Source organism: Pocillopora damicornis, chromosome 9, assembly GCF_964200805.1.
Source record: "Pocillopora damicornis chromosome 9, jaPocDami1.2, whole genome shotgun sequence".
Classification (NCBI taxonomy): domain Eukaryota; kingdom Metazoa; phylum Cnidaria; class Anthozoa; order Scleractinia; family Pocilloporidae; genus Pocillopora; species Pocillopora damicornis.
Window position 1 is genome coordinate 4,177,741 of NC_142678.1, and position 21,675 is coordinate 4,199,415.

The 21,675-nt window shown below is 40.0% G+C and overlaps 2 protein-coding genes across 3 annotated transcripts; both read right to left on the reverse strand.

Annotated features, from left to right (window-relative positions):
* Positions 1-787: 787 nt before the first annotated feature.
* LOC113683791 (uncharacterized) lies at positions 788-15,488 on the reverse strand. 2 transcript variants are annotated; one of them, XM_089183381.1, is made up of 12 exons: positions 15,392-15,488; positions 13,126-13,345; positions 12,399-12,458; positions 10,083-10,375; positions 9,464-9,592; positions 9,328-9,375; positions 8,507-8,560; positions 6,883-7,469; positions 6,277-6,430; positions 4,823-4,855; positions 2,563-3,206; positions 788-1,766 (listed from the first exon to the last, which is right to left on the reverse strand). In XM_089183381.1, exons 1-12 carry the CDS (start codon positions 15,399-15,401, stop codon positions 1,620-1,622), a joined length of 2,379 nt encoding a protein of 792 aa, XP_089039507.1. In that variant the 5' UTR covers positions 15,402-15,488; the 3' UTR covers positions 788-1,619. The 2 variants fall into 2 exon arrangements, with proteins under 2 accessions (XP_089039507.1, XP_089039509.1); XM_089183383.1 differs by lacking the exon at positions 9,328-9,375 and having other exon boundaries at positions 15,392-15,485.
* A 207-nt stretch (positions 15,489-15,695) lies between these two features.
* On the reverse strand, positions 15,696-20,081 carry LOC149039698 (cilia- and flagella-associated protein 221-like). The gene is made up of 7 exons (XM_089183165.1): positions 20,037-20,081; positions 19,342-19,482; positions 18,181-18,281; positions 17,310-17,402; positions 16,438-16,566; positions 16,229-16,309; positions 15,696-16,084 (listed from the first exon to the last, which is right to left on the reverse strand). The coding sequence occupies exons 1-7, from the start codon at positions 20,079-20,081 to the stop codon at positions 15,958-15,960; spliced, it is 717 nt and encodes a 238-aa protein (XP_089039291.1). The 3' UTR covers positions 15,696-15,957.
* Between the last annotated feature and the right edge of the window lie 1,594 nt (positions 20,082-21,675).

The window sequence follows — 21,675 nt, forward strand, 5'->3', positions numbered from 1 at the left end:
AGCAAGACTATTCGCCAGGTTCCTCTCTTTCTTGGGCCGGCTTCAATCTCATGCCCGGGGTCATTTTAGCTCTTTGACTGCGGTATGGTCGCTAAATAATGACCTCTTGAAGAAAAAATTAATTCAATTTTTTTGATTGATTGATTGATAGGAAAACAATAGACTCCAAACAGGAAGTGTGATTTACGGAAGGGATCGATGGGGCCGGAAATAGAGCATTAACAACGATAAACTGGAATTGATTTTACTGTTGTTTGTATTTTTTTTTTTTTTATTGCGTGAAAGTTTTAACATGTAAACTGCCTGTCAATTTGGGAGAAAACATTCAGACATGATCACAAAAAGTTTCCTTTCAAGTTTTCTGGAAAGAGTCAATTACGGTTAATGTTTTCAAACGATGATGTTCCAAAGCGGAGCTAAAATGGCCCGTTCGTATACTTGAAGAAATTTCCTTTCTCAAAAGCGTTCTAAGTTATGCCACGATCCTTCCAGCATATCTTTCGACAGGCCATTCTATATTTGCATCTGGAAGATCACTAAGCTAAAGCTGACTACTTCATGGTCTCACTCTGGTTTCCAGAGATCAATCGGCACAATAATGTCGTTCTGTTGTAAATATTTAAAATCTGAAATGATAAGATGCGTTGGGTCATTTACATCATGCGATCTAGCTCGTTCAAAGCGGCTTAAGACCTCTAAAGATTCCCAAAGTATATTACTGATCTCTCCTGGGGCAAAATCGGCTATTTAATGGAAGTTACAGGATGAAAATATTTGACACATAACAAACATTTAATGTCACTTTATTTTCCTCGTGACCAAACTATACGAATTAAATTCAACAGTATACAAAGTTTACAATATTTACGCTTATTCAATTACACTTCTTAAGTCTGCTTTTTAGTGTTTTGAGGTTAACTATTGCTATTTTCTTTTTTCTTACAGGATTTGTTTTTCGCTTGCTATCAAACTAGAAAGAACTCTGTCACTGAGTAACAACTTTTTAAAAAGAAAATACTCCTGGACATACAGCAAAATACTAACAGACATGTTTCAAGTGTGTTAATAAACTTCTGTTTTTTTTTAGAGTGGAATTAACTACTCTCTTACTTTTAACATATCATTTTCTACGTTCTGTCGCAGAATGAAATATTTCTTACAAATTTTTTTACAACTCTTTGAGATTATCCTAAGCAGTTAGGAAAAAAATGAAAACGTTTAGAGCAAACTCTCTACAATAATTCCTATACTTGAATAAGAAAATAAATCGTAAACAGATGAAAAAGACGTCTAGCATATTGAAATCATTTGATTTGTAATTCAAAAAGAAAAAAGCCTGCAGTCATCTCATTTTTATTTTATTTTTTGTTAACTTTTTTTTATTTGAACCGATTTGATTCAAGAAAGGATGAGGCATCTTCACTTATTGGGTAACAATCGTGTCCACAAGCATTGAACTATTCGATAATTTTCGTTCTAAATCTCTAACATAATAACAGTATAAACGACGTCATGGTTAAAAATAAATCGCTCGGCTCACTCCTCTTTCACAAGTACAGAAATTTAGTCAAGGTATCCGTAGGAGCAGTTAACAGTAAATCACTCGGCTCAGTCCCCTCTCACAAGTACAGAAATTTACTCAAGGTATCCATAGGGGCGGGAACCTGGACAGGTTTACCACGCTCCACTACCAGTCTAGTGACTTCCGTCAAGATCTCAAGGAAGTGATGACGACGATGATATTTGTTGATCGCTTCGACTAAATCCTATTGTAATAATTAAGGACAACAAAATGAGGAACATCGCCATTCTAGCAAAAGAAGTCGTTATCGGACGAAATGAGCCAAAGATCTTAGAAACTTGAGACGAAAATTATAATGAAGGCCAAGCTAGGTTGACGAAAGGATATTTTGTGTGGAAAATGAAATGACCTTTAAAATGACCTTTGGTAGAGTCAGCCCACAGGCAGCCCAGGCTCCAACTGTGACATGATCATCTTGAATAATAAGCGTTATGGCGAAAATATAAGAGTTTGTACGGGAATATTTGCGACCGCTCTTATGAAGTAAAAATACAGTAAAATTATCAATAAAAAATACCTCGCCTTATATCCACAGAGCGTCGCTTATTGTCTGACCGCTTACTTTGTTGGAGTGAGTTACCCATTTCTAGGTCTCCTACTCCTTCTCTCTTAGGAGACTATGATTACCTCAAACACTCTTAGCTCAATGAACTAGTGCCAAATTCAAAGTGGAGCTGGTGCTCGACAGTGGTAGATCAGTGAATAAAGGAGGTAAGTTTCTGAAGAAACTGTGGTGTTGCTGCGGTTGGAGAGTATAACAGGGCAATCAAGTATTATCAACTGAGTTGATAACGTAAATTGGCCGCCGTAAAGAGTTTAAAGGCTGACATTTTGAGCGTTGGCCCTTCGTCAGAGCGATTGACTAAGGGCTATAGCTAACGTTCGAAACGTCAGCTTTGAAACTCTTTACAGTGGCTAATTTACGCTGTTCGCAGTTTGAATCGAAATAACATGTTGCTTTAGTTTTGGCAATTTCTTACCTGTATGAACCAGGCGCCATGATGCGGATCTCGATATGATACGTAACCGGGCACGGTGGCGAAGGCCAAGACAAAGTCAGCTTCCGGTGGAAGCACGCTCCGTGGGAGGGTGGAGTCAGTACTGAATGCAGTACCACATGGCTGGGAGCTTTTCTGTTCCCGTGACGACGTTGTAACCACCTGTAAACTGATATCATTAGCAGATGAGGGCATTGAATTATCAGCGTCTTCTTGACATCCTCTGCAAGTTTGGATGATGAATACTTTGGGTTTATGCTTAAGTGACGGACACTTGTTCTCACGGAACTCGGACATCAAATTCTTCACGGTTCTCTCCCTCCCGTCGACTCCCAAGATGCAATCGCGATCTCCTCCATGCGACATGACGATGAATACAAACGCGTTATACGCTTCGTGATTTGCTTCTCCAAAATCCTGTGCCACTTTCTCCAACTCGTGTTTCGTCAAATCTCTCCGGATAATCACTTCAAAGAGAAGCGTCTTGAATAGAAGTTGGAGGCTACGTTCGTCTTTGTCGGCTCCTGGTCGATTCAGGTCCTTGTTCTGGAAGTCGACGTTATTCACGATGACGCACAATCCTCGAGGATTCTTGTTCATTTCATAGCTAGCCTGCTGGGCCACAGCTGAAAAAATCGAAGTTCCAGTTTAAAAGCCAGTGAAAGAAATTTCATAAATCAATTGTGTAAATAACAAAATGCTCGTTATGAGTGTTTCTCATCCCTTTACACTCTCACATTGGTATTCATTTTCTCCACACTGTTCTCTTCTCATTTCCTCTGGTGCTGACAAGAATAATCTGTTTGACAATCAGGAGCTTCCTAAATTGGTGATCATTTCCTTTTTCTCGTGATCTTAATTTTTGATTCAAGGATGATTGATATTCTGTTAGGACAAATTAGGAGCCAGTCACTATAGGGGTCAGGGCCCCTTTTGTGGTTTAATCTTAATCATTACAATTTCCTCAAATGTGATTGGTGCATTAACTGCTTTATTTTTCATTCATCATTCTATACAGTTGTAATCGGACAGTTGATTACAATCGGACACCTGTAATCGGACTCATAAAGCAGCCAATCATACTTAGTCCTTTCAGCCAAATCCACCAGTCGCAGAATTGATCACAATAACCATTGCGATAACCACTTATCCGAAGAAAAAAAAGCGAAACTTCAAAAACTGAGGAATTTTTTACTTAGACAATGCCTCTACTAGATATATTTGTCCTAAACGTATTTGATGTTTTCTGAAATTGTAACGGTTATGATTAATGGGTAACAGGACTTTGTGTCGTCCAATTCTGTCTTTAATCATACTTGTGATTAACAAATTGGACTCCCAATTCGTGGTTGTCCGATTTTGAAAATCACTTGTACGATTATAGACCGAATTGGACTCCACTCGGTCCTATTACCATTATTCAATGGATGTTTCGAGTCCAATTTAACCGATTTCAGTTGTCTGATTACAAACGCTTGTAATCAGACATCAAAAAGATAAGATCAAATGGTTAACTTCAAAATTTAAGCAGCCAATAACTATATTCAGCAGGAATAGTGTGCTAAGCCAATAAACCTCAAACCAATCAAAAGGAAGAAAATTTTCAAGTGAGCAGGTTGAGAGTTCCACCTTGAAAACAAACATGATGGAAATTAACTAGTACAGTTAGCTCTTGCATTAAATCTTCATTCCCAAGTATCTTGCATTTTTTTATTGACACGATGAATTGGTAATCGCACTTCATGCCGTACCATTCAGGGGTAATTGTACTCGTAATTTTAAATCAGCTTAGCGCTACAAGTTCAGCTACTGCGAAACAACTCGCCCGATTAGGACTCCTTAAATTGAACCCCACTCAGTTCTATTACCATCACTACTTCATTTGCAATGAAAATTTTCCCACTACATTTAACATGATCTTCGCATCGGTTACGTGTATTGCCCATCACATGTATATCTGTGATTCAGTGCACAGTTACATAATGACATATACACCATTCACACCAAAGCTTAAACATGTTTTAAGGCTGTTTTGTCAAACACGATTTAAATTGTTTTTCCTCATAGAAGCTGTCGACTTCAAATGTAGCACATTGAAAATAAAAGTTAGCGATTACTTGAATCCCAAGGAAAATTTAGTTTTTCAGTTCCTTTTTCTGATTTTCCTTCAGTTAAACCCGCACTAATTATACAAGCTTTGGTGGTGTGAATGGAGTAAGAGACGGAGTCCAGACAGTCTTACCGGAAGTGATGAGGGCTGAGGGCAGTGTTGAACCTAACGACAAAGAAAGGCATTGATTTTTAGGCAGATTTGAACATTCACTTAAATAATTTGAGTATCCCAATCAATTTTAAAAGGAAGGTGTTTGATGCATGACAAAAACTGCAAAACACAGACTAGTTACTAAGTGTTTCCTGTTCCCACTAGCGACCACTCATTCCAATTATCCACGACGAAAAGTGACATTACGCGGTCATTGTTTGTTGCCTCAGCTGCTTCGTTTATTTCACTTTATAATAAAGTTCGGATATAACGCGCGCTGTCATTGGTTGAAAGAGCGTGCTCTTTGAGAGTATAGAGCATAGAGCTGAGCTAAAGCTGTCACGCCATCTACCAAATTGTACTATGTTCGACCTTTTCCAGGACTTCTTTTTAGCTTTTTTCCGATAATTGAAAGTGAAATTTCGGAACAAGCGAGCCGGCAAGTAGCAACAGAAGAACCAAATAAAGGTTTGTAAACATACCAGGCGCCGTAATTTACGTTATTAAAACGTGAGCAGACACGAAAATCCTCACAGGAAAAACAAAATAGACATTCCGAGTTTTAAAGATTAATTCACGCTCAGTTAGATTGCAAGCTTACGTACGGAAATAAAAATCAAACACAGCTAACACTCATATAGTATATAAAGTTCAGTGGGAAGAAACACTCGACTACGTCTCGTGTTTCTCCCTACACTTCTTTCGTGCTCTAGCCGCTTCCTGCGTGCTTTATAACAGAACAGAGCACAGTCAAGGCTTCTCTATTTGTTAATTAGAAAGGAAAAGAACGCCCCCTTATAGATTTATCAATATCCAAGGCATATTAGTTGAGGGGAAGGGTGGGGGTTAAGTTGGGATGAAAGTTTTACAGCTTTCAACATGACGATAAAACTGACCAGCAGTCTCCAGGATCGAGACCTATGAAACTCCATTGACAGACTCCAATGATGACATCAACCCCTTAAGGTCTTCAAAACTTCAGTCACTGTCACCAAGATCCGCCCTTTTCAGGACTGCTCACACCAAGAAAAGCTGACTACATTATTTTTTGATTCATAGAGATCGGTTTGTTCAAATTCCCGCCTCCCCAGGAAAAAACTGTGTCCAAATACCCCACTAAATTTTTTTCGTAAAAGGCAAACTCAGTGACTTTAACTCGCTACACATTGACCAAGATTAAAAACCTAGTCCTTATGGAAATCGCTTGTAAAGTTAACTATTTGCCTTTAAACCCTTCCAAATTAAAACAACACATGTATTCCGCTGGAAAGAACTGATACTTCCAGATCAAAATTTCCCACCCGAGCCAGGAAAGGTTCAAATTACCCATTCCTCCCCCCCGGGCACGGACGATGGTCAAATACCCGTGGGTTGCCCAGAGGGGGAGGGGGGGGTTTGAAACATTAAATTGATCGGCGCATTACTTTCTTTACCTAAACACACTCTTGCTCTCAGTGTGTGGTTCCGATATGGCATTCCAATGTTTGGTAGGTCATTCTGTTTATCCATCATCTGTTTGTTTGCCATCGTCAACATATCAAGCAGATGGTACATTTGATAGGAACTTCTTATGACCTGGTCCAAGATCTGTTGAATGAGCAAAGCAAGAAAATTAGCCACCATTTTAATATTACATTTTCATCGATATTAATGAGCAACAATGCCTGAAGTTTTCGTTGATCTGAAATTGCAAGAGAATTCAATTTTTCTCCACTGGGTGTGGTGAATATCAATGCAGGCCTCATTTCCTTCCTTGTTTCGTATACTTTGGAATCCGTCATTATTTATCTCCCGCGTGGAAGGGGGAAAGAGGATTTTGGTTGTGTCATAATAAAACTAATCTGATCCCCCTATGGCCCTGTAGCATTCTAATGATCCTCCCCCCCTCATTGGCAGTTAATTTTCAATAATCCCTCATTTTGTCCTGTTAGCGACGACTGACCCCCATCTTTTCCTCCTAAAAAATATGTGATTCCCCTCAAAATCCTCAGGCGCCCCTCCCCTCCCCCCTGGGTGACGAATGATGACTGATCCTTCACCTGAATAAACAAAGACTCTGGTTCTCTGATGGGTTGATCAACTGGATATGTAGAAGTCACACCCACAAGCAGAAAGTCGGCTTCTTCGGGGCAGCTGTCTCTCTTGCTGGCGGGGATGCAAGGCATCCTCATGGCATCATTTTCTGCAAAGCTCCCGGACTCGAAGAATAAGCACTCGTTGTTGACCCTTGAAGATGTCCCTCTAAAACGCTGAACAAAAAATAACTTGGGTTTACCCCGGAGGGAGGGACACCTTGATGCTCTGAACTCCTCCATAATATGCTCAAGGCTCGCGTTCCTACCATCAGCACAAGATATTTCACTGCATCGTCCACAAAAAGACATGAAAATAACAACAAATGTGTCAAAGTGAGTATGATCTTTCTTTGCAAATTCCTCAGCTAAACTATAGATCTCGTCTCTTTGAAGACCTCTTTTGATCAGTACGTCAAAGGAAAGGAACTCGAACAGGTCCTTGAGCTTCTCTTCTCCCACCACTAAGGTTGGAACGTTGTTTATCAGAAGGCAAATTCCACGCGGACGAGAGGTCTGCATCACGTAGTGATGGCTCAGCCAAGATATTTTCGCTAAAAAATATGAATAAGCCAAATCAAACAAATTTGTAAATTTACCATCACAAATGACCTTAATTCCTCCTTGTCCGGCCACAGTAAGTCATTGCACTGAAAAACGGGGCTTTACATGCTGACAATCAACAAGTATGAAAACCATAGGGCCTATCAGCAACTGAACCGAGATATGGGGTCCTAGAAAGTTGTAGGTTTGAAAACTGCATTGATACATTTAATGTAATGTTTCTTTTGATAGAACTACATTCGCCTCGTGTTCTCTGCGGGCATGCGCAAAATATCTAAATGGCAAAGCTTGCCATAACAATAGTTTGATGGAGACAGGAATATTAGCCAGTGGGCTGGGGATCAACATTCCATTTACATTTAAACTGAAAACTGTAGTGTAAGGGCACGCTGCGGTTTTTTCCAGGCAGTACGTGGCAGAAACAACGCTGAGTCATCTCTTTAACTTTGCTAAGGTTCTCCCTTGAATTCACTGAGAGAAAGAAAGGCACATTGGAGGAATAGGTTGCTTAGAGGGGTTAGTGTTTTAGAAAGTAACTCTAAGGGCCGATTATTTGAACAAAGTTTAGCCGTTGTTTAACAATACCGCGTTCTGAGCCATCTTCAGTTTGGCCGAATTTTTTATCTGAACATTTATTTTTGTAAACAGTGTCAAGAGGGCTGAAAGCTTAAAGTGGAAGGATATTTATCCAATTGCATAACCCTTTTCTAGGGAATCCCTGAGGCCCACTGCTTGCGTGAAACCGCACTTGGAGTTAGACCTCGTGTAAATAACCGGCTCTAAAGATCCTTATGTATGGTTTTTTGTTTTTGTTTTGTTTTGTTTCACTTCAAGATGACCGCCGTTACCAAAAAGGCTGATGCATACAAAAATTGGAGAGTAATGCAAGATTTTTTTTTTGTGACCATTGTCGTCAGCCTGGTTCTCAAAAATCCTGCTGAAATATACATATACACATGTAAATGCCGATGCGTTCCAGAGCGTACGCGTATGCATATACGCATACACATTGTTCTTATCGACATACCTGGTCCCTGGTAAGGTAGCATTGGTTTGGAGTCAGGGACAACCCTAGAAAGCGCTGATAAAAAAAACAACAATAACAACAACAAACATGTGAAGAGACATTCCTTTTCTAACACAGATCTTATATTAGTTGCCAGCATATAATTATTGTGCGCATGTTGCAAATTTAATAGGTTGAAATAGACAACTTTTTTTGACAAGCCCTTTAACTCCCATGAGTGATCAAGACAGACTACTTCCTTACAATAGCAATACAAAATCAAGGGGACAAGTAATGAAAACTTCAAGTAAGGAATTATTAGTTGATCCAATACCAAAATTCTTCGAACTAAAATCATAAGAACTGTATAGCAGACAGTAAGGGGACTTACTAATGAGATCTTGGGAGTGAAAGGGTTGACTACTCAAACACTGATATTGAAACCAATACACCATTTCAGCCATGAGCATGCGCAAAGAATCTCTACGATCGGAGCTAGTTCTTGTCAGCATTTTTGCAATGTTTTAGCCATTTTCTGAGTAACTTTTAAGGTTTCATAGGTTTTATTTATCAATTTAAAGTGAGCTCCACCTTGGAAGATAAAGGTGATCCGGCAGTCTAATGCCTACCTCTCCCCCTCCAAAAAAGCAAGCATCCAGACGACGCATAAATTTTACGCAGTACGAATAATTGTCGTTTTTACTAAAACCCACTCAGGATGCATTCTTTATAAGGACGGTCCTCTGATGGAATGGGGTTCATAACTGAACAAACTTGTGGTTGTTTCTTGATGCACTACAAGCTATGTATTCATTTATTTATTTATTTATTTTTAAACGTACTTTTTAAAGCCAAACGCACTTCATGGGGTAGGCGACTTCCATGTTTAACTGTGTCAAAATGAAAACAAATGTGAGGGACAACTGCACAAAGCAGAGCTGGGTAAATGGCAACCGACCAAAAAGTACTCTTGTTTACCTGGATGCAGTGCTTGCGCTATTCTTTCCAGGAGGAGGCAAATTGGAGCTGCATTTCCAGTGTCTTCCTCACCTGCTGGCTCTTGCTGTACTGGTGTTATAGGGACTGGAAGTCTTGGATCAAAGTAAGCTAGAAAACACCAGAGGAACATGATCCTAAGCAACGAGGTTATCAGTATTGTTTTTGGACAGAGGTTTGTATCGTTGTTGGATTTGTGGTTGTTGTTTATTTTCTTGGTTACAATTCTAGTTTAGAATGCTTTGCCTCAAACTATTATCAGGGGGAGGGAGGGTTGGGGGTTTTGATTAAAATACAGTGTAACACTAGTAGCTATTCAGGTTTCTGTTTCTTCAAGTTTCCTACTTTTTTACAATGAAAATAAAGAAATAATCCTACTCCACAACTCTATTAATGTGGTATTATGCCTTCGTCTTTGAAAGTAATGGAGATCAATTCATAAAAAAGGGTCAATTTTCCATACCCTTTCAACCCCTAAATAATTTTTAACGACGTTGAAAGTTATTATTTGTGGATAAAAATATTTTCTTCTGAAATCTGCTGACAAGGAGATAGAGGAAGTCTGAGATGTTTTATAACAGCATGATCCCGTGGCCTTTACCTAGATCTTCTCCCGGACCCAGTGTAACTTGAATTTTACTTCCGTTTCCGGTGGAACTCAAGCGAATGTAACCATACCAGAAGTCTGGTTCGCTTCGGCTAAAATTGACCCATCCTTCCTCTCCATTGATGACAAAGTGGACGCGGTTGCTCTTTAGGTCACGGTAAATACACAAGACACTTCCGTTACTGATATCTCTGTTGTAGAAATGTGTTATTCGCGAAGAGGCAGCATAATTTGTCATAGAGTCGAATGTTTTCTTAAAGATTTTTCTGTATTGGCTGCTCCATCCCCTGAAGATAAGAAAATGAAAGATGAATTCACAATATGATCGTTCGATGATTTCGTAAATTTATCCGTGAGAGATGAATACACCGGAAGAAAAATAATAAAAAAAAAAAGGCACGGGTTACCTAATTGGTAGAAAATGCCGTCGAGTGGAGGAAGGAGATCACTTTATGTTTAGAGTTCAGCAAAATTTATTTGTCCCAGTCCGCCAGTCCAGTCGAACTATAGCAACATTGTTGAAAGGGTCTCTAATAACGATCGATCGTGAATCTGATCGTAAAAGATAATCAAAGGGCTCTTGGAGCCAGCTCATTCATGTTATGCTTTAAGTTTGTATTGATTTCTTGGACATGTTGAATATAGATACAGTTGAATTCAGTTTATGTGAACTTTGAAGACTTAAATTTCTACTATTTTGGGCAGTTGTGTGATAAGAAAACTTGTGCATTCGTCGTGACGGGAATTGGAATAAAAAGGTTGTATGGGCTGGAGGTGACATGGGCAGAGGTCATTAGGCAGACAATGTCATATGACATGACGGAAAAACGCGTGGACTGTAAGTACCTCCCGTTGTCCCATACAAAGCCTTAGAAAACTTTTCTAAGGCTTTGTATGGAACAACGGGAGGTACTTACAGTGCATGCATTATCCGTCCTGTCATAGTTGTTGGTGTGTGCGTGTTTGTGGGGCGGAGAGTGGGCTGGGTGGGCATAATCTGGCAACAAATGTTGCTCTAGCAGCAAAATACTAGTAACCCTCATCTTTCACGATCATTTGCACAATTGTAAAATATTGCTGGTTTTCAGTGTCACGCCATTGAAAATAGATCAAAATAAAAAATAAAAACCGTTCAATCGATTTAGTCTAGAATCTGGAAATAGAAAGAAGCTAGATATGTAAAGACTCTCGCCAAGATTCAGGTCACAGCAATTTTTCTTACGGAAGATATGAGGAGAAACGTTATTCCCAAATTTATAGAGATTTGTATGGAGCCGCCATGCTGGTGCCCACCTAGATGGGCACCAACATGGCGGCCGGAAACCAGCAGAAACATCTGTCACTGAGTTTTGCTACAAAAGCGTGAATTTATTTCTCTAAGAACTCATAAACGTAACAATAATACTTTATTCTAATACAAGAACTGTTCAGATAGCTGAATTTCCCTAAATAAGTCACCTTTTAAACCAACATAACAGCTCTCTCGCTCGTCATGTAAAGGCCACGTCACGCAAAAGCTTAGAAATTCAAGAGTAGTCTATCACTAAACCAAGAACCCATTTGGACTGAAAATTTGTCTGAATATTAGTTTTTAGCTGCTCTAATACATCATGAAAGTAAAATCTCAGGAGGATCAATAGTTCTGAAGTCTGAAATTTAGTGACGTCACGTGAAAACCAGCAATTCCTTGCCCGTTTCTTGGTATCTTTTGTTTTTAACAAAGCGGCCATTGCATTTGGTTTTTAACAAAGTGGCCACAATTGTTCTTAGGGGGGGTAACCCACCTGTCCATATAATTTCTTATTTTATCTTTCTCGAGACATGAGCTTGGAACGGCTGTGCTCAAACTCCCTAGTTGCGAGCGCGACAAAAACCTCAAGAAACCTCACCCCAGCACCCCGGGGTTGTAAGATTGTATGTAAATGCATTTTATTTTTCGATCACGGCTATGCGGGTTACCTCACCTACCTGGGGTCCCCCACCTACATATAAACAGGCCCTGATAGAATTTCAAGCTTTCATATAGTCTGATTTTCACATGGTCCCATTTCTGATTACTTAGCGTCGTAAATCGACCATTTTTCCTCCAATCTATTCCTTATTAGGTATTGAGTTAACGGTTCCTCGCTTGCTCGATTGCTCGATTGTCTGAATTCATCGCAACGCCTGTGCTTGTCTCTTCATTACTCACTTTCGCCCTATGCCCTCTTCATGGTTCCATCGCTCGGCCCAACTTCCCCCGCTTTGTTAAAAGGAAGCGGGTAAGGGTACAGGGCAAGCTAAGCTAATATAAGTGGATGCGATAATTACCATAATTTTCCCTTCAGTCGAAGATGTTGTCCATTCTGAACATTCAGCATCTGAAACTTCCTAGAGAATTACAAGAAAATTCTTCTCCAGCAAAGCACATTCAAAATATAAACTCCTACGTTAGCAATGAAATAACATCAAAAGCTTGTTGTGAAGCAAATTAGACAAAAGAGCGCTATCTCAGCTCTTTCTGCATGGCATAACATGTACATGTGCGAAACATTTCGCAAATGTTTGGAAAATAAAAATAGTTTGGAGCCAGCTTTGCCTCACGCACCACATTCATTGACCTGCAGCTTTTAAAGGAATTCTTCAAATCTAAGGATTGCCATCAAACATCACAAGTAACCAGGCTTTGTTTCGTAACAACGCATTGAACAAACCCAAATAAATGTTAATACCAGGGGTGGATCCTGCATTTTTCGGGGTGTACTAATATAGAATGACGTAACTAACAGGTGACGTAAACAAATTTGAACACAAACAACAAGGAAGAAGGCCTATGACTAGACAATGAAATAATGTAAACTACTGAGAGTACATACAACGGTTCAACAACTTTTGTGTAACTGTAAAGTCGTATTAGAAAGCCGCAGGTCAACTCGGGGGAGGGGTGGGGGGGGGGGGGTGAAAGAGCACTCCCTTCGCCACAACCCTAGATCCGCCCCTAAATGCTTTTTATGCAATGTGTTCACCATAAAAGTGTGGATTGGGGCTTAGTTCGTACCTGCCTTGCGGAGTAATCAATCCATACGTCAAATTCGATTTGCCTTCGAAACAATCCACAAACACGTGCAGTTTAGAAGCACCATACAGAGGATATCTTGTGACAATTTCACCAAACGATGGCCAAGTATCTCCTTGTATCCAAACTGTCTGGGTTGATTCAGAAAAATGAAGAAAGCCACGGACTGGCTCCAGCTTATGAAAAGCGGAATCTTCAAAGACTACATTGTAAATTCAAAATGAAAGTTTGCTCAATATTAACATAGTTTGGTTGCATCGGCTTTGCAATTCCCGTATAACTTTGTCACAGGCTTTGGGTTAGTAATCTTTAAAATATCTAACCGGAGGACAAGTAGTTCAGTAGTAGGTCCGCTATTGCACACAGGCACAGAAGCCAGGGCCGTTACCATGGAAACATATTGTTTCGCTGAGTGTGGCCCCAATGAAATGATTTTTAAAAAAATTACGAGTTGGAGTATTTTGTATTGTAACACCAATTTCCTCCTGCGCTGGCGATATGTTAAATCCCCCATCCCCCTCACCCCTTCCTCTCTTTACCCCCCCCCCCCCCCCCCCCGTCGATGCTAGAAATAATTTTCATTGACATAACTATAACAATAACGATGACGAAAAACGATAACTGCGGAATGATGTAGACAGTGTAATAGACATTTAGAATAACTTCGTTTGTATTTATTCACTTGATGTTATTCAGAAGGTTACTTCCGGTCAACGGTCTTTTTTACTTTGCCTACGTCACCAGCACGCGTGTGGAAGATCACCTTTACATAGTTTTGCTCTCGATGACCGCCTTTGTATTTTGGAACAGGTTTTAAATACAGTTGGGTTTCTCGCACATTTGTATTGCTTTATCACAAAAGCGATGACGATGAACTTTAACAATGATGACTGGCGATGACTGGGACTGTTGTGATAATAATACTGCTAGGATTCATACAGCTTACTTCTAAGAAGAACAATTTGGAAAACACGTCTTAATAATTTGGGAGCCTGTCATATAATCTTGTAATTTCAACGAAACCACTTTCTAATGCTGAAAAACATGATGTTTAGCTATTGATTGAGAAAAATATGTGGCGAATTTAATATTGGGTAAAACAAAGGTGAACCTTACGGGTTTGAGGCCGCGTGACGTACAAATTAAATCTCCTTGAGTTTGTATAGGTCGTGCATTTATGATGAGGGGCGAGTCGACTGTATCAAAACCGACCAAATCATGCGAGACAACGCAAAAACCTTAAGGCAGTGAACCTCAGTGAATCAACTGCCCAAAAAGTGGATTTAAGGACTCAAAGATTACGAATCACTGTCTTTACAACACATTTCCCTCGATTACTGGAATCAAGCTAAAATCACAACTAGTGTAAGAAATCGATCATCGTCAATCATAGAGGGTATTCAACCTGTATGTAAAAGGATAGTTTCGCAAGAAAAATCCAGATGCTCATTTCCTGCTTAATAGAGAGCGGTTGCATCTAGCCTACGTGTAGCCGTTCTCTACACGTGGGCCAACTTGCATCCAAGTCACGAAATTGCGCATCAAATGATTTTAAAAATTCATCAGGTCGCAGCCAATTGTCATTTCTTAAGATTCAATCAATTTTTTGGCCCCCTCTGCATGCCAATCCGACAGCATTGTTTAACACAATAATATACAAAATGCTAATTTGATTCAGGCGACGAAGGGGAAAAACCCCTACTTAAAGATTAGCAAGGGGTATCAAATGTCTGTCAAACTGAGATACTCAATGTTTGACAACAAAGCTTAACTTGTGTTTTTGCAGTTTCGTGGGTTCTCTGAGTAGAATCCATCAATAATTAAAATTTCCTTCAAATCATGCATCTTTACGCCTTAATTTGACAGAACTGATAAGAAGTGCATCGAATTCTCCAATATGAAACGTAAGCATCAGCGAGATGAGTTGCGATCAGTGAAAGATCGTAATTTCGCTTGGCGTAACACAAAAGAGGAACAAATTGAAATAAAAATGTGTTTGCCCTCGGAAAATACCCTTTGTAGCACATACTGTCCATGTACATGCCAGAATTTTGATGCAAAATGCAAGTTTGTCTGATTTCCATGCGGAAATGCCTGCACTTACGGTATAAATAAACAACGGAAAGTGAAAGTCGAGTCAAGTTCTGCTAAAAACCAAGCTGCATCAATTCTTAACCGGGCAACGTTATCGTCCCTTTCTGTACCAGATACAACAGAACTTACACTGTCTTCACGTTAAAAAGCTCACCTTGCTCCATTGTTTTGCGTCCATGGACAAATCATTTTGTTTCTACTAAGGAATGATTTAACTTGTTGTCTTCGTAAAACAATATGATCACGTGGCAATAGAAAGAATGTGTAACCGAAGAAGGGAGGGGCGTACGCGCGAGACATCACGCGCCCTATGTGCTTTCACGCTAGCTGCGCGGATAGTGATGTTTAACCTTTCATTTGTTAGCGGAACGTGTATAAAACACAATTATCTAGTTACGATCAAAATCACGCAATACTTAAGCACGTTTGGTATCTCACAGGTTAAGGACACAAACACAATCGGTGTACGACACTTTTATTACAAAATGTTCTGTTTACGTTTGGGAATGAACCACCATTCGTATCAACAAAGTTATAACATTCACACTTGATGTATATACAACTCAAACCAAAGAGACACATTTTTACACGGAGAAGACGCCGCTCACTGAAATGGGCAAAGACGGTCAAACACCGGAAAAAGACAAGTGAAATCTTTCGCACTTTAACTAAAACAAGTAATCAGCCACATCCGTTTCCTAATTTCAAATTTATCAAATTCTATTTTAGTTCCAGATTGGATGAAGACATGGCATCATTTATGGACTGTATCCTTTGTTTTATTCTAAATCCCACTCTGTTCTGCCGCTGTCTCAAAAATTCGTTTAATTCTTTTTCACGTTTCTCCCTGTAAAAGAACGCAAAACAAACAGAGGCAGTCAATAATTTCTCCAGCATTCTCTTTGTGAATGGACCAGCCGAACCGGCTATTTTCTATGAATCGTAAGCTCCCCTAAAACAAAATGTAATACACTAGGGAGGTCATCAGTACCTTGGAACGAAGGATGTGGTGGCTGCTGTTGGAGCAGCCACTAAGGTTCTCGTGTTTCCGCCTGGGTGAAGCACCATCTCACTATAAAGATACAGACACATACCATCAAGGCAGACTAAGTATAACCACCCCTTCACTGTAGGTAACAAAGCTGAAAAACTAAAGTACACGTAACATTATTATAAATCACGGAAGACGTCGAGAGCTACCTTAATTGCGACGACCCCTGTTGATCTTGGTCTCCAAGAATGCTCTCTGCCGAGGGAAACTGGGCACAAACCATTTCTGGCGTGGGGACTGGGATCTCCTGGAAGCCTGGGTCTGCTGCTTCTTCTTCCCTGAAACAACAGATAGTGGCAAAAAGATATCAGGATGTAATTTGTGAAGGCACTGTTACTGAAGGTGTCCTCACCAAACGCGAATTTTATTTTAGTTCTGGAGCCCTTTCTTGGGGGAACTTTAATCAGGATGATTAGTTATACAGAAATCTCCCACCCTACAAAATATAAACCTTTGATATTTTTCTCTTAGTAAAGAATGTTTAAAACTTTTACTCTTCACCGCGTCCAGTAACAGGACGCTGTAGAATAAACTAGGAGTTTAAGATTTTGCACGCGAACATAGTGTGGGAGAAGTGTCCTGGAATGTTGACTTCAAGAGGAATTTCGTGCAAACACGTGATTGCAGGCATAGTTCCTTTAAAACTGGAAAATAAATTGTCCAGGAGGCAGGAATTAGAAGAGCCACCTAATAAGAGCAAACTGTTTAAAGCGCGGGAAAGTGTGCGTGCCCAGTTCGCGCTTGTTTTAAGTCTGGCATCTGATTGGCTGCGAGAGTTACACAAACAAAGTTTTATACACCAATAATAGAGCGGAAAAAAAGCAAAACCATCGCAAACTAGAATTACTTCTATTATCAGTTGAAAATTTTGCGCAGAGTTGATCATATTTTCTTTAGTAATGTGAATATCTTAATTTTCTATCAATTTTGTTACTCTTGTAACCACTCGCATGATTTCGTATCGATGCATACATGTATTCATACATTATTGATCTTCTTTGCTAAAATATGCGTAACTTACGCTTCGTCATCACTCGTGACGTCATCATCCGGGAGACCTTGTAGTAATGAAGGCACTTCCGTAGGCAGCAGGTCCTCACTGAATGGGTCAGTCCTTAGGTCGGAAAAGGGTGTACGCAAGTTTTAGCAAAAGGAGAAACTATGTTTGTTTTCTTACCGCGCCTCTCAATGAATATATATCTCATTGGACGTTTTGGTGTGTTTACGAGTTGTCCCGTATTTTGATGAGCCCGTAGGGTGAGTCAAAATACAAACAACGAGTAAAAATACTTAGCGATACTACTCACCAAAACGTCTGATAACTTATTTATTGTCTTACGGCTTTTTTTCCTGCTGGGTCTTTCTGCTCACTTCTCATAAGGTGGGAAAAGCAAAGCGGATAGAGAAAGGTAGCGCGCGCAGCAGACTGGTTAAACAGGTTTTTTACAGTACAAAATAACCAACAGTCCAAAAAACCGTATAATATCGCAGGATATGTGTACTCTATTCGCCCGTTATTTGTACTCTGCTTCGTACAGTTGGATAACAACATGCGATCTGTGAGGCTTGAATGGACCCAACCTTGTGATTTCGCTCCACGTTACCAAAAATCATCATAACAGTTATATAGGGCAAAAACATCAAGGGTCAAACTCATTCAGCCACAACGCTGGACATGACCTTCTATACAGTACGAACCATTGCACTTGTTTCGCGAAATGTTAACCACATTACTTTCGATATAGTAAAACGATTTTTTCCTATCTATCTCCAAATTCATAAATGACACATTACTGCAAAGTGCTGTCAAATAATTCAACCACATGATTTTCGAAATGACACGTTATTGAAAAGTGCTGTCAAAGAATTCAACTCTTCACTGATCGACTCACCATCGAGGAATCCACACATTTGATATCGTTGGATTTGCTGCCATGGATACCAGAGGCTGACAAGGAAACCGCTTCCACGTCATAACACCAGGAATAACATCCTAAAAAGGATACAAGGAGACATAAACGTTTCGGGACTTAATTTCTGACAAGAACTGCGTCATTTTCTTCCAAATTTAATCTACAGTTAGTCAAGTGAATCTAAGATATCTAAAAGCAAACTAAACCTGCCATAAAAGTAGGACCCATTGTGAGCAGAAAGCGGATTTGCGTAGATCACTTCCGTGAAACAAATGACAAACCTCAGTTTTGAGTTTTTGTTCAGGTTAATAAAAAACATAAACTTTATCTAGTGGCTGTAATCAAAGTAGATGACAGCCACTGGTGGATGATTTGGGTTTCTTTCCATTTTCGCTTTCTCTTCTTTCCGTACAATGGAATTGTAAAGGATTGAAAGAGAGGTAGAAAAGAAAACACAGATCTCTCTGCCATTTCGTGGGAAGGGTGGAAAATCAAGTGGCATGGCTTTTAACAACAGATATTTTTTCGGAGAGCAAGAGAAAAAACTGCGGAAACATTTATTTCTACCTCCCCTGGTACTTAAACATTCTTCATAACTGCGATGATCACTCTCATCTGCAATTTGTACTGTTCTTCTCGCACCACACTCAAAGGTAAAATACGAGGTTTCTGAATGGCAAGTTTTATGTTGCAAATTGTACAAACGTGGCTCTTAGAAGAATAATGCTTGATCCATCTCGCAGTTTTTGACAAAATACTTCCATACAGATAGAAAAATGCCCTCAACTCACTTTCTTCAGTATTTGATGGCCGAGTATTACGATTGAAAAAGGTTTCTTAAAGCAGCTTCTCGATTAAGTTTCGTAAAATCAAAACTAAAATTATAACTGAACTGACCTATTGCAACAGAGATAAAAAACCAAGGAGTCAATGAAAACCCAGCGCTATTTAACTACACAAACTGACCAAAAGCGCGGGAAAACGCGAGTGGCCAAGTCGCGTTTTGCTTTCGTTTTGCGTCTAATTGGCTGTGAGGGCAGTGCACGACCAATCAAAGAGAGAAGTAAAGCAAAAGCAAAGCGGTCCCAGCTCGCTTTTTCAGTTATAACACCCACAGATCAAGTATCAATTGGTGTTCACCTGTCTCTCCAGGTATTTCCTGCCTTGTTTCCCTGATTTTCCAGCAGTTCTGTTACGTGGTAACGGACACAAATGATAGTCTTCATCCACTTCGGAGTAAGGAAGCGGAGGCTTAAACACTTGTAAACCTGGTGCGGGGTTCTGTAGGAAAAAATCATTGGTTATGAGCCATGCATGAAACAAGGCTGAGTTCGCAGAACATCGATTAACGCCTTATAAATCTCAAAGGGATAGAATATCTCTACTTCCCTTAAATCTTTTCGGTACAAAAACGAGAAAAAAATGGGTAAAAACATCCCATTCGTAGCAAACGCAAATACTTTCACTGAATAAAATAAGCCGATGAAAACCAACTCACGTTTTGCCCTTTGGAATTGGCGGGACCCCCCTCGCTCTAAAGATTAAAAACCTAATTCTCTCAACTGATGAAATACCGTGGGCAACATAGTGCTCGAATCTCACGATCCATCTCAACCAAGAAAATCCCGGTGATGCAAGGCCGCCGTTTCATCAAGGCTGAAGGTCGGAAAGTGGATCGGACTAACTTAATTAACATTCCGCGTGTCAACATAACCGACAAAACATCCACCTCTAAATCAAAGGGTTTCGCTGTCCCAAAATGTTTGTTTACGAACATTTGTGGTTTGTCGAAAACAAAAAGTCGTGTACGAGCACCTGTGGCGCTTGAGGCTGACCTGAGATCTCAGGATATTGATGTGTGTATTGTCAGTGAAACTCATCTTTCCACTAATATGCCGGACGCCGTGGTGAATATCCCAAATTACAATTGTTACGGTATTTTCCAAACCGCCAGAAAGATACAACTCGTACAACTCAACTACTTTATTGACCAACGTAATAACTACGAAGCGATATCGACAACCAATACAATAACTATCTTTTTCACTTATCTACGGAGCGATATAAATGCTAATACAATCAGTATCCCTATAACTTAGAGCCCTTTACAAATAATATCACTTAAATCTCAGTGCACTACCGCACAACTCACAGTTCTCTTGAAAATCTTTAACAAGCTGTCGACGTCCGTAATTCTTTCTCTCACGTAGCCTTCCACACGGCTTTCAATTCCAATAAACAACTCTGTCCGGCTCTCGCTCCTCTGGGCTCTTCGCAACAGCAGTTATAGCTCACTAAAAGGCCTCCTTCTTTGAGCTAGCGTGACTCCTTATATATCTTTCGGAAAAGTTCTAGAATGTTCTAGAGATCTGTAATATTGTTATTTTTAGAAACATTACACTATGATTACATCATAACAAAAATATGCTGAGTCACGGTTCTAGAAGGTTCTCCTTAAAGTTCTCGCTTAGTCATCATGACTAAATGTTCTAGAAACTTCTTCGTTCTATTTTTAATAATTATGTAACGCAACGCACTCTAAAAAAACATGGGCGCTCTCCATAACACAATGTGTTCAGGCGGGACAGAGGTTGGGCAGACTTGGACAAAAGAAAAAAAGGGGGTGTTGTGGTCTATGTGAGAGACAGTATTAAAGTCTTGGATGTCTATCGGTCCAATTTATATGAATTTATTGCTTTAACAGTGCAGTTGCCGTCCGATCACATTATGCTAATTTGCGGCCTGTATAATCCTCCCAAGCATAGCTACCGGGATCTCGACTTAATTAATTATATAATATCTTTTGTGGACCTTGTGTTGAACAAACACCCAGAAGCGGCTATTGTCTGTGGTGGCGATGTAAATCGTTTGGATATGCAAGAATTTAAGGCTTTGTCTGGCTGGGATTTCGTGGTTGATTTTCCCACGCGGGGTAACGCGTGCTTGGATAACTGTATGACCAACCGAGCGGATCTGTTTGGTCAAGCATATTCCATACATATGCTTATTAAGACAGACCATGAAGGCTTTGTTTTACCGGCGGGATTAAAGCTTAAACCTATGCGCCGCAAAGTTCTTGTGCGGGACTGTAGGGAACATCGGAAACAGTCATTTTATATGGCACTCGCTGCGCTGGACTGGAGTGACGTCCTCAATGAGGTGGACATAAACAAGGCGGTCGAGGTGCTTGAGGTAAAGATTCGTGCAGTGATGAATAAGTTTATGCCGCAAAAATCTGTACGCATGTCATCGCGTGACCCAGTTTGGATGTCCCCATTAGTCAAGTGTATGCTGAGGACTAAGTCCCATATATCTTTAAAGAATAAGGAACGCCTGTCTTTATTTAATAAGCGCATTTCTGAGCTGATAACCGAGAACAGAAGAAAACTGGCTGCCATTGGTAGCGGTGAGTGGTGGAAGGGCGTGGACGCCCTATCGCAGCGTCGCAGGTCATCGTTGATAAATTTGGACAAG